The following is a 10,105-nucleotide window of genomic DNA, read 5'->3' as shown; positions in this document are numbered from 1 at the left end:
TGATTTATAAACGAAAATATGCCTATGGCCACTTTTGTCTGGTTTTATTACAAAGATAAGCTTCCGAACGGCTGGCACATCACAACAGCCATGACACCGTCATAAAACAACTGTCTTCAGTCAGAGGCCTCTTCAGATTCGCTGAAAGATTGACTGCTACAGGAGATCATCCCCGCTCACCCCATTGCCATCCACAAGGACTGTTGTGGATTGGACATAATTTACATTTAATTTCTCTTTCGGATAAATAAAATACTTGAATAAGCAGGCAGGTGAGCCGAGCATTTAAAGTACTGAGGAAATCCTTTATTATTTTTACATGTAAAAAAGAACCATTTGTACATCTGACACAATCTTCAAACACGCTTTTAGTATTTTTTTTATGAACATTCATGAATCCCATCATCTTTGATCACAAAAAAGAGCTTTTACAGAACAACTTCACCTGATGTGAGGAACCAACAGCATCGGACCACTGAAATGAGTCTCTATAGCCGTGCTGACTAAACATTTCTCAGCAGATCGCTCTTCAACACTTCTCAGGAGGAAAAGGGCTTTTTGTTGTGTAGCTGTTTGCTGGGAAGCTTCCTGCGGTCTTTTCCTGCGTTCCTCTTCCGTTTCTTGCTAAGGAAGTTCTCCAGTTTGCCGCTCTTCTTCAGTTCCTGATACTTTTCGGCCAGCTGCAGCTTCTTCTTTTCCGCTGAGGAGAGAAATAAAGCAGAGGAATGTTTTACCAACGAGTTGTTTTAGCTTTTATGAAACCAATCAAGTCTACGTCTAGTCTAGATATCTGAGAAACCAAAAAGATTTTTATGCAATTTATCCTTTCATTCACAAGTAAACTCTATTAACGACCAATATATTGCCACAGACATGATCAAAATCAATATATGATACGTCTTGTACAATATTCAATAATTTCACTGAACTCTGATCCAGAACTGCACAGCATTCTGGGAGATGTGGGCAGAGGAAAAGCTTTAAGCCGTTCAGCTTCTCACGGCTAGCTAAGCAAGATTAATGGCTCAACTCTTTGGTTACCTAGCAACAACCTGTTGAGTAAGAACCACCGGGCCTCATAACTGCTGAAAAATAAACAGTGTGGAGTGAAAACTGGATAAAACAGGAAATGTCACATCAATAGTGTGGCAGTAGTTCAGATATTTAAAAACAAAAAAAAATAAATCAATAGTTATAGATATCGTCTGATATGAAACGCTTATATCGTGATATGTTTTTCAGCCATGTCGTCCAGCCCTACTTTATATTCTAACACGGTATTTAAAAGTAGTTCAGCTTCTCTGTCTGGCATCGATCCTTTGTGTACGATAATATTTTTTTTAAAACAACGTGAATGTGAAAGCACAAGATGTGTGAGGGACAGGAAACAGAACTCTGTGGATTCGCTCTTACATTTCTTGAGGAAAAATGGCCGTTCTCCCCGACTGGCTCGCTCTCGCTGCTGCTTCTTGAACTGCAGCTCTCTCTCTCTCTGCTGCTCCTGGATCTGTCTCGCTCGCTCCTGGTTATTCTGCACAAACACATGGAAATCTAAAGGCTGACCACCATTTGCACTGGGAGCTTAATCCAAACACAATTATTGATTTTTTTTTTTTTTTAAAGCCCTCTAAGCCATGTGTGTTAAGTCAAGGCACAGGGGCCAAATTTGGCCCATCTTAGCTTTTAGTGTGGCCCTGTCAAGAAGGACACATAAAGAGAACCTTAAATATTATTTTAAGAATCAAATGAAAGCAGGTTTTATCTGTATACTGCCAAATAACAGAAATTTATGCACAAACAACAGATTGCTATACTTTTTATTAGTATTAACTTAATATTACTTAATTTTAAATTACTTTATTGAATGCAGAGAAATATTTATTAATATTTTTAGCAAAATATTGCAGAATTAAATTTACAGACTAATGTCACATTCTGCAGAGAAACATAGCACTGTTAAGAATCAATTCAGTTTTTGTGTTTTTTTCACAAATAAACTGACAAGTGATAAAAAGATTGAAGTGTCTGGACTTCTTACCAATCTCTTCAGCAGGAACTCCAGCTTCTCCTTCTTGTGGTCAGCCTTTGTCCTCTTTAGCTGCTTCTCAATGACCTGCAGGGACAGACTGCATGTCACACGTCCTACATAGAGAGACTTTTCATGGCATCTGATGCTGGTTTTCTCACCTCTTTCTCTTTGTGTTTGAGGTCAGTAATAAACTTGTATGTCTTTTCAAAAATCTCTGGTTTGTATTCTCCTGACAGGCTGTCAAATCGAGGATCTCTCCTGGTCTGCAGCACAAAAAAAACAACAACAATATTTTCATGCAAACAGAAGATTTGTGGTTTTGTCAGTGCTGGTTTTACTCACTGATTTCTTGACTGGGATGACCTGACGTAGGAAGGTCGGTGGAATCTTTGCTGAAATTTCCATTGGTCTAAAATTAAAGCACACTGTGTGACAAGCTGACAGTGATCAGGAGAGAGCAGTTGCACTTCTAGATTTTTGATTAGGATGATTTGGAAGAACAGACCTGTTTTTGTTCAGCCGTTTCTTACTACTGACAGGTCGGCATTTTTTGTTGTGGAATGCAGCCTCATTGAACGCTTTAGTTCCCACTTGTTGCTGCAGCTTAATGACATCCTCAAAGGGCATGTTGGACAGTTCTGCATAGGAAGAAAACATCACAAAATGCATCATAATGAGGATTTTTACTGAGTAAGAAACAAAACTGAACTACAGTTAAAACCAAAATAAGTCATAGCTAGTTCTGTAACAATACATTTTACTGGCTGATAAATTCTTCCAGTAATTATGATGATAAATTATAATATTGTTTTGAGACCATGTTTAAGTAATATATGATTTATTGACAATACCATAATGATACAAGCTTGGCCTCTCAAAGACAAATAACCTTTAATTTTGTAAACACACAACACTGGAACTGGAAGATATTTTAAGTATCCAAAATAAAACAGACCAAAAAAAAAAAAAAAAACACAAAAATAAAAACCATATTTAAATGGTTTAATGGTCTGAAAATTAATAGTCATCAGAATGAAAATTATCAAGCTCATTTTAATTTATCATGCAATTAATTTATTATTTTTTATTACATATTTTCATGCCTCCAAAAACATTGTTTTCGGTAGGAAAATATGTATCAACGTAAAAAGAGAATTCATTTTGAAAGCAGTTTGTTTTTACTTAGATTTAAGTTAAGAAAAAATAACAGCATAGCAAAAAAATATGTTTCAGGTTAGACAATGGAAAAAAGCTTTATTGACATTACAATAAAGCAACAGTGTCACCGATATCCAAAATAAAACAGGACAAGCAAAAACAATAAATAAAACGGAAATTAAAACCAATGACAATCGAAACCATAAATAAAACATATTATGTCTCTGTACACAAAATTGCCCTTCAAAAAATATAAATCATCAGCCAGGAAATTATCGAGCTCATTTAATTTTTTATGCAATTAACTGATTATTTATATTGCCACAGGCATAATGGAAAGCCAGTACAACAGCTTATAATCCATTGGCAGCCGGATCGGCAATAAAGCCATCAGGGATGTGGACTGATACTGGAAAATACTTGACCAATCAGATCTCAGATCTCATCTATCTGGCCAATCAAAACTTATGTCATGTATAGGTGGGCACAGTCACTCTCACCTTTCCTGATGCGTTCCTCTGTTTGCAACTCTGTGCCATCACCAGTATGTTCCTCCTCTTCCTTTTCATCATCGTCATCATCATCTTCCTCTGCATTAGCGTCCTCTTCTTCTCCTTCTTCTTCTAGTTCTTCATCATCATCTTCTTCATCATTACTCTCCCCCTCCGATACCTCTTCTTCTTCGTTGCCCCCAGAGTCTTCCTCAGCCCCGTCACCTGATTGGTTTTGATCTTCATCATCGTGTCCGGTTAATTGCAGCTCCTCTGCCTCCAATCCTCTTAGGTTAAACTGAGAAACCTTCTTCTCCACATCAGAGTCTTCCTCTTCGCTGCAACTTACAGTCTTCTTCTTCTTCCGCTCCGCTTCCTGCCGCTGTTTCTCTCTTCTCTTCATCTTCAGTTTCTTCTTCTACAAGAGGCAGAACCAAGAAAAATAAAAACACTGTAAACAGAACCCTGACGCACAGCTGTTTTACCACATGGCTGACAACCCGGAAGTAATACAGAGATTTTTCTTCTTTTCCGGTGGCAAGCGGCATATTTTAGTGGAGCATCACTGCCACCTTCTGTTCGGGATGACTGCGCATACATAACACTAATTATTATAGTCAGACTAGAAAAAATAAATCAATAACAATAATAGTGTAGTAGGACAGTGAAATAGGAATAAAACGAGAATAAACAAATAATATTGCGAGAATAAATTCGTAATTATTTGAGAAAATATCTTAAAATACATAAATAAATTCACTGTAAATGGATAAAATTAACTAGCTCTGCTGGAAGTCTTACGCTCATTGTGTTGTTTAATTTTAATGGGATTATTCCCTGAAAAACACCTAAATTTAAAAAATGTGTTAATTCTTTATTATTTTTGTCAAATGTTTTTGCTTGAGTTTTATTTTGAAAACAATCCTACATTCGCTTCCGGTTTGAGCGTTTTCAGGCGGAAGTTCGACATAAAAATGTAGCTTAACGTTGCTGCTGGTGCTGAGGAGAGAGCATCCGACCTGCCGCAGGTCTCCACACATCAAAGCCGTGGGATGCAGCAGGAAATGTCCTGGGGAATGCCGTGAATCACCCATTAGCTCCGTAGTTTCCCGTCGGTCGATCACTGCTTGAGCTCAACCATGGTTGATTTGCTCCAAACTGCCGCGGTTCCTCCCGGAAACAGACATGATGGACCTGGCTCCCTGTCAAATATCAAAGGGAAGAAATCATCCAAAAAGTCGCGGGCCAGACGAGGCAAACAAAGCAGGAAGAGAAGGAATAAAAGGAAAAGGAACAACAGGACACCGCCACCGATTTTACCACCGGAGGTAGCTACCTGGTTCTGGCCCGGGATTAACGCAGGCAGTTAGTCCGTACTGCAGCACAGATGATAAGAGTCCCTCAAACATGGTGGCGCAATGTCTTCAGGTTTATCTGCTTCCGTGTTTAGAGAGAAACCCCCAGGCTAACATCTCAAACTTTAACATAATCTCTCCTATAAGAATCAGCTATAAAACCCACCAACAATTCAATAATAATAATAATAATAATAATAATAATAATAATAATAATAATAATGGCCGCACAGTTTGTAATTTATTGTCTTCAGAAAGCATCAGTCAACCTTTCATCAAGCAGGTTTACACTAATCTATATAATAGCAGGTATTTTTCCAGTCATGTTGTCATCATTAGTTCATAATTACTTCATGGCTTTAAGTTCAGTGTAAGACATCAAGTATTTTCACGGATCTGATCCAAGTGAAGTCACAAGGCTGACCTTCCTTACTGGAGAGAGTTTCTTTTTCTGTTTCATTTGCTTTCAGGTTTTGCTGTCATACCTTAATGCACAGCTGAAATCATTTTCTTCTCTCCGGTGGACTGTATAACATTGATTTTTACACCCTGTGCCTCTCAGCTTCCATTAGGGGTGTGAACAGATTTGGTCAAGTCTGTCTAAAGTCGTTCAATTTGTGACTCAAGTGCAATTCAATTCCTCGTCCACGCCTCTGTCATGTTCTTCCCTGTGCAAACGTTTCTAAATTAAATTCAGTTTTAATAATACTCTGTGGTTCCCTGCCTGTGTTCAGAGTTATTTGAGCTGGAGATGCTCACAAGACTAATTTTGAAACAATAGAAAATATGATCCTGCTCGACTGGTCACCACTTTGAGGTTTGATGTGTTAAAGCACTCTACATTTTATTGGTGTAGTGTTTAGTAATTCTACATGTTTTCTGTTTTTTTTACAGGCTGAAGAAGGAAACATTGAATACAAGGTAATTAAGTTTTTATCTTTAAATGTTTTGATTAGGAGTAATTTTGACTTTAAAATGGCATTTTTAACTGCTGAAGCAGCAGAGCAGCTATCAGTATTACAGTTCATTATTATTTTAAGTGGTAATTGTCACTGCCCCAATCATCTTATTGTGTGAATGTTTAAAGGACATATTTTATAATTACAGCAGTTTTTTCATTTTAGTCACTTGTTTCTCACAAAAGTTGTGTTAACTGTCTTGTTCCAAAGTCAAGAAATGCATAAAAATTATAATAAAGACCATTTTATATCATAATTCTACATTAAAAACCCAGCATCAGCATTGGTAGCAAATAGTGAAGCTAAAGTTTTTTTTCGATTATTTTAAACAATTTTACAGTCTGAAAAAAAGTAAAAACATTTATTAAATGTAGTTTCACACATAAAGTGTGCACTCTAAATCATCTTGTTTACATAAAAATGTTTTAATCTACAAGCAGGTAAACAGAAAACAGTTAACATAATCTTTCAGTTTAGATTTAGCCATTATAAGGCAAAAGAATAATTTTGAAAGTCATCAAAAAAGAGTAAAGAATGAGAAATATAAGTATATCTCTTTGGTGATCAGAGAAGCACAATTGAATTCCATTTACCTGCTGCACAGGTTTGTATTTGTTTCTCGTTTTTTTTCCAGTTAAAGCTCGTCAATCCCACTCAGTACCGCTTCGAGCATCTGGCCACGCAGCTGAAGTGGCGCCTGCAGGAGGGCCGCGGTGAGGCCGTGTACCAGATCGGAGTGGAAGACAACGGCCTGCTGGTGGGTCTGACGGAGGCCGACATGAAAGGCTCACTCAAGACGCTAAAGAGAATGGCAGAGAAGTAGGTGACCCCATGACCTCCTTTCATTCGCCTGCTGAAGTTTTATCATAAAACCCCCAAAACATCAACTACCAAGTTGAGAACAAATATTAGTTTCTCTATACAAGTGATTTATAAACTTACAGAAGTCTATTCTCTCAGCCACATGAGCCAGTGTAGGGACATTAGAACTGGTTTTATGTTCTCTATCCTCCTGGTTTTAGTCAGAACAGCTGAATTTCTGTGTCAAGCCGTTCAGTGATTAGAAGTTGTCCGAATAATTTATTAGTCAGACCTATGAAGACACTATTGCTGTAGTCAATGCGATTAAAGATAAACGCCTGGATGAGTTTCTCTAGGTCTTACTGGGAGATTAGTCCTCTAATCCTGGAAATGTTCTTCAGGTGATAGACAGCAGACTTTGTAACTGTCTTTATGTTGCTCTGAAGGTTCAGATCAGAGTTCATCACTACACCCAGATTTCAGGCCTGTGAATTTCTGTTGATTTTGTGGTCCAATATGGTGATCAAGGGGTGAACCTTTTTCAAAAAACTTGGTCAGTATTGGCTCTAACATGCCAGCCTTAAATATTTTTCTTGCAGAACTGAACCAGATAAAATCGAAACACAGATCTGCTTGTTTGAGCTAATTTACCATATAGGAAATATGCTTATGGTAACCATATTACCAGGATAAACAATTTTATTTCTAAAAGATTTTGACCTCTGGAGCCATCACTCCTGAGAGGTGTACACTTCAAGAAGTGTGTTATAATTTATGAAATAATACTTTGTTTTGCTTGTCTTGTTGAAGGGTCGGAGCTGATATAACGCTTCTGCGAGAAAGGGAAGTGGACTATGGCCTGGACAGAAATATCCGGAAAATTGCAGAGGTTCTTGTCCGAAAGGTTCCTGACGATCAGCAGGTGTGTTCTCTGCAACGTTGTGCCTGTAAACATGTCATAATTCTGTATTTCCTGCAAGGTTTGGGCCAAATCTATTTTCATTCCTCAGTTCCTGGACCTGCGTGTGGCCGTGCTGGGAAATGTGGACTCAGGGAAGTCGACCCTGCTGGGCGTCCTGACGCAGGGAGAGTTGGATAACGGCCGAGGTCGAGCTCGGCTAAACCTTTTCAGACACCTGCATGAAATCCAGACGGGACGCACCTCCAGCATCAGCTTTGAAATCTTGGGCTTTAACAGCAAAGGAGAGGTATTCCTCTTACTCAGTGGCTCTTTACAACTTTGGCTAAAACTAAAAAAGAATCAGATAATATTTTTAATAATAACAAACACAGATTTTTCACAGTTTCTTGTTTTATTCCTGCAATATTTGCACTGATGAGGAATGAGACTAAAAAAGAAAAAGACCTAACATCTTTCTGCTGAATTTGATGCTTATCTCTATTTTAAATCCTAAAACTAGAAATAAAATGGTGATTCTTTAAAAACGACAATACATTTCCCATAATGAAGTGGTGTCCAAACTTTATGAACTAAAGTAAAATATTAAATCATTGTAGATACCAAACATAAAAACAAGGTTTTGCACGGTTGTGTTGTCATAACACACGCCCACATTTTCTGACTTTTTGGGGTTGATTGTTTCTTATTTGGGCTGAACGCTTTGTGTTTCAGGAAAAGTAGGTCGGTATTTGTGGTTCTAGTTACTCCAAAGCTAAGACAAATGCAAAAGAAGTCGTTAATAAATGGGAATCTATTTTTTGTACTTTATATTTTTCTAAGATATTATATCTGTAAAAAATTGTGCTCTACAAGATGAAAAAGTGTCCATATGCATCACAGGACTGTTCTCTTGATTTTACTGACACTGGGAAGCTCCAATGCTGGGCAGATATCTACTTCAAAATGTCTGCAACGACTGCTACTTCCTGGATCCTAACGATCCCACTATTCTGCTCAGGTGGTAAACTACAGTGAGTCTCGAACAGCAGAGGAGATCTGTGAGAGCTCATCCAAAATGATCACCTTCATCGACCTGGCAGGTCACCACAAATACCTGAAGACCACCGTCTTCGGTTTAACCAGCTACTGCCCTGACTTTGCCATGCTTGTAGTGAGCGCCAACACCGGCATAGGTGAGCTGCAAACACACCTGGAGAGATAAACAGACAGACAATGGATGAATAACGGATTTCAACTCTTTATCAATCCGTACAGAGAAGACAGGAGTCAAAATGGATTTGACCACATTTACTGTAATAGGCTTCACTTGAAAACACGCTGTCATAAAGATGACGTCACAAAATAGCCGTTACAAAGTAATGGTACAGCCAAAGGCACAAACTGTTAACATCAGCTTATTACAAAAACGGAGTACATTTCTGCCAAAAATTCAGAAATTTTCCAGAAAAAAAATTGGACATTTTTTTGGAACTTGAAAATTTTCAAGACAAAACTCCTGAACATTTTCTGAGTTTCTGAAGTTGAAAATTTTGACTTTTCAAACTCATAATTTTCAAAATTTTATCTATAGAATTTCTGAGTTCTTTCTCGCAAATTTTCACCTCTTCAAAGTCAGAAATCTACAAGTTTATTTCTGTAAATTCAGTTTTTTTAGTGGAAATTTATTCTTCCTTTTTTCTATATTCAAAAAGAGGAGATAGTTTGGCTAACTGAAATAAAATCAATTAGCCAAACTGAAATAAAATCAATTAGCCAAACTGAAATAAAATCAATTAGCCAAACTGGGACAATTAAATCAGATTCAAATTTCTCTAAACATTCCAACAGATATATAATAAGCACTCTAAATTAACAGAAGTATACTTAATAATGCTGCAGCAAACTTACCTTCATCCGTGCCACACAGCACCGTGTGTTCGACACACATGGTGCAGAATAACTTCTAGCATTAAAATGGAAATGAAACAACACTACACTGTGTTCTTAGCTCTGTTGCAGTTGCATTTATTCCTTGTTTGTGGTTTTCTCGCTCAGCGCGTTTCCTCTCTTCTGTGTCCAGCTGGTACAACTCGAGAGCACTTGGGACTGGCCATGGCTCTGAAAGTCCCGATTTTTATTGTAGTCAGTAAAGTGGATCTGTGCTCCCGCGGCACCATGGAGCGAACTGTCCGGCAGCTGGAGCGAGTCCTGAAGCAGCCAGGCTGCAACAAGATTCCCATGGTGGTGATGAACCCTGATGATGCAGTGACTGCAGCGCAGCAGTTCACCCAGTCTGCATGGTGGGTACCAACTTATTGCAAATAGAAGCAGTTCAGCAAATATTTTCATAGACTCAGACATTAAAACTTGATTACGACATATTAGAGCAATGTAGATACAAAAAAGTACAT

At 38.0% G+C, this 10,105-nt stretch overlaps 2 protein-coding genes across 2 annotated transcripts in view; one reads left to right on the top strand and one right to left on the bottom strand.

The window, feature by feature from the left end:
• Window positions 1-284: 284 nt before the first annotated feature.
• On the bottom strand, window positions 285-4,238 carry rrp36 (ribosomal RNA processing 36). Its single transcript, XM_015057266.1, has 7 exons — window positions 3,688-4,238; window positions 2,535-2,667; window positions 2,372-2,438; window positions 2,188-2,292; window positions 2,039-2,113; window positions 1,414-1,531; window positions 285-700 (listed from the first exon to the last, which is right to left on the bottom strand). Exons 1-7 carry the CDS (start codon window positions 4,079-4,081, stop codon window positions 540-542), a joined length of 1,053 nt encoding a protein of 350 aa, XP_014912752.1. The 5' UTR covers window positions 4,082-4,238; the 3' UTR covers window positions 285-539.
• Window positions 4,239-4,585: 347 nt separating this feature from the next.
• gtpbp2b (GTP binding protein 2b) overlaps window positions 4,586-10,105 on the top strand; it is a 14,419-nt gene continuing 8,899 nt past the window's right edge. Inside the window, exons 1-7 of the mRNA XM_015057265.1 lie at window positions 4,586-5,006; window positions 5,928-5,954; window positions 6,627-6,811; window positions 7,604-7,715; window positions 7,804-8,001; window positions 8,713-8,887; window positions 9,775-9,994. Of these exons, the coding sequence (XP_014912751.1) occupies window positions 4,818-5,006; window positions 5,928-5,954; window positions 6,627-6,811; window positions 7,604-7,715; window positions 7,804-8,001; window positions 8,713-8,887; window positions 9,775-9,994 (1,106 nt within the window). The 5' untranslated portion in view covers window positions 4,586-4,817. The remainder of the gene's footprint in view (window positions 5,007-5,927; window positions 5,955-6,626; window positions 6,812-7,603; window positions 7,716-7,803; window positions 8,002-8,712; window positions 8,888-9,774; window positions 9,995-10,105) is intronic.

Source organism: Poecilia latipinna, unplaced genomic scaffold, assembly GCF_001443285.1.
Source record: "Poecilia latipinna isolate Pla-1442-1.1 unplaced genomic scaffold, P_latipinna-1.0 Scaffold1451, whole genome shotgun sequence".
Classification (NCBI taxonomy): Eukaryota; Metazoa; Chordata; class Actinopteri; order Cyprinodontiformes; family Poeciliidae; genus Poecilia; species Poecilia latipinna.
The sequence above is the reverse complement of the archived record's forward strand: the minus strand, read 5'-3'. Positions and strand labels throughout refer to the sequence as shown.

What these genes read in the sequence shown, in the direction of transcription:
- rrp36 (XM_015057266.1), bottom strand. Translation starts at nt 4,081, where the DNA reads ATGAAGAGAAGAGAGAAACAGCGGCAGGAAGCGGAGCGGAAGAAGAAG. An exon ending in AGAGGAACGCATCAGGAAAG is followed by an intron (nt 2,668 to 3,687) that starts GTGAGAGTGACT and finishes CTTCCTATGCAG; the next exon opens with AACTGTCCAACATGCCCTTT. An exon ending in TCATCCCAGTCAAGAAATCA is followed by an intron (nt 2,293 to 2,371) that starts GTGAGTAAAACC and finishes TTTGTGCTGCAG; the next exon opens with ACCAGGAGAGATCCTCGATT.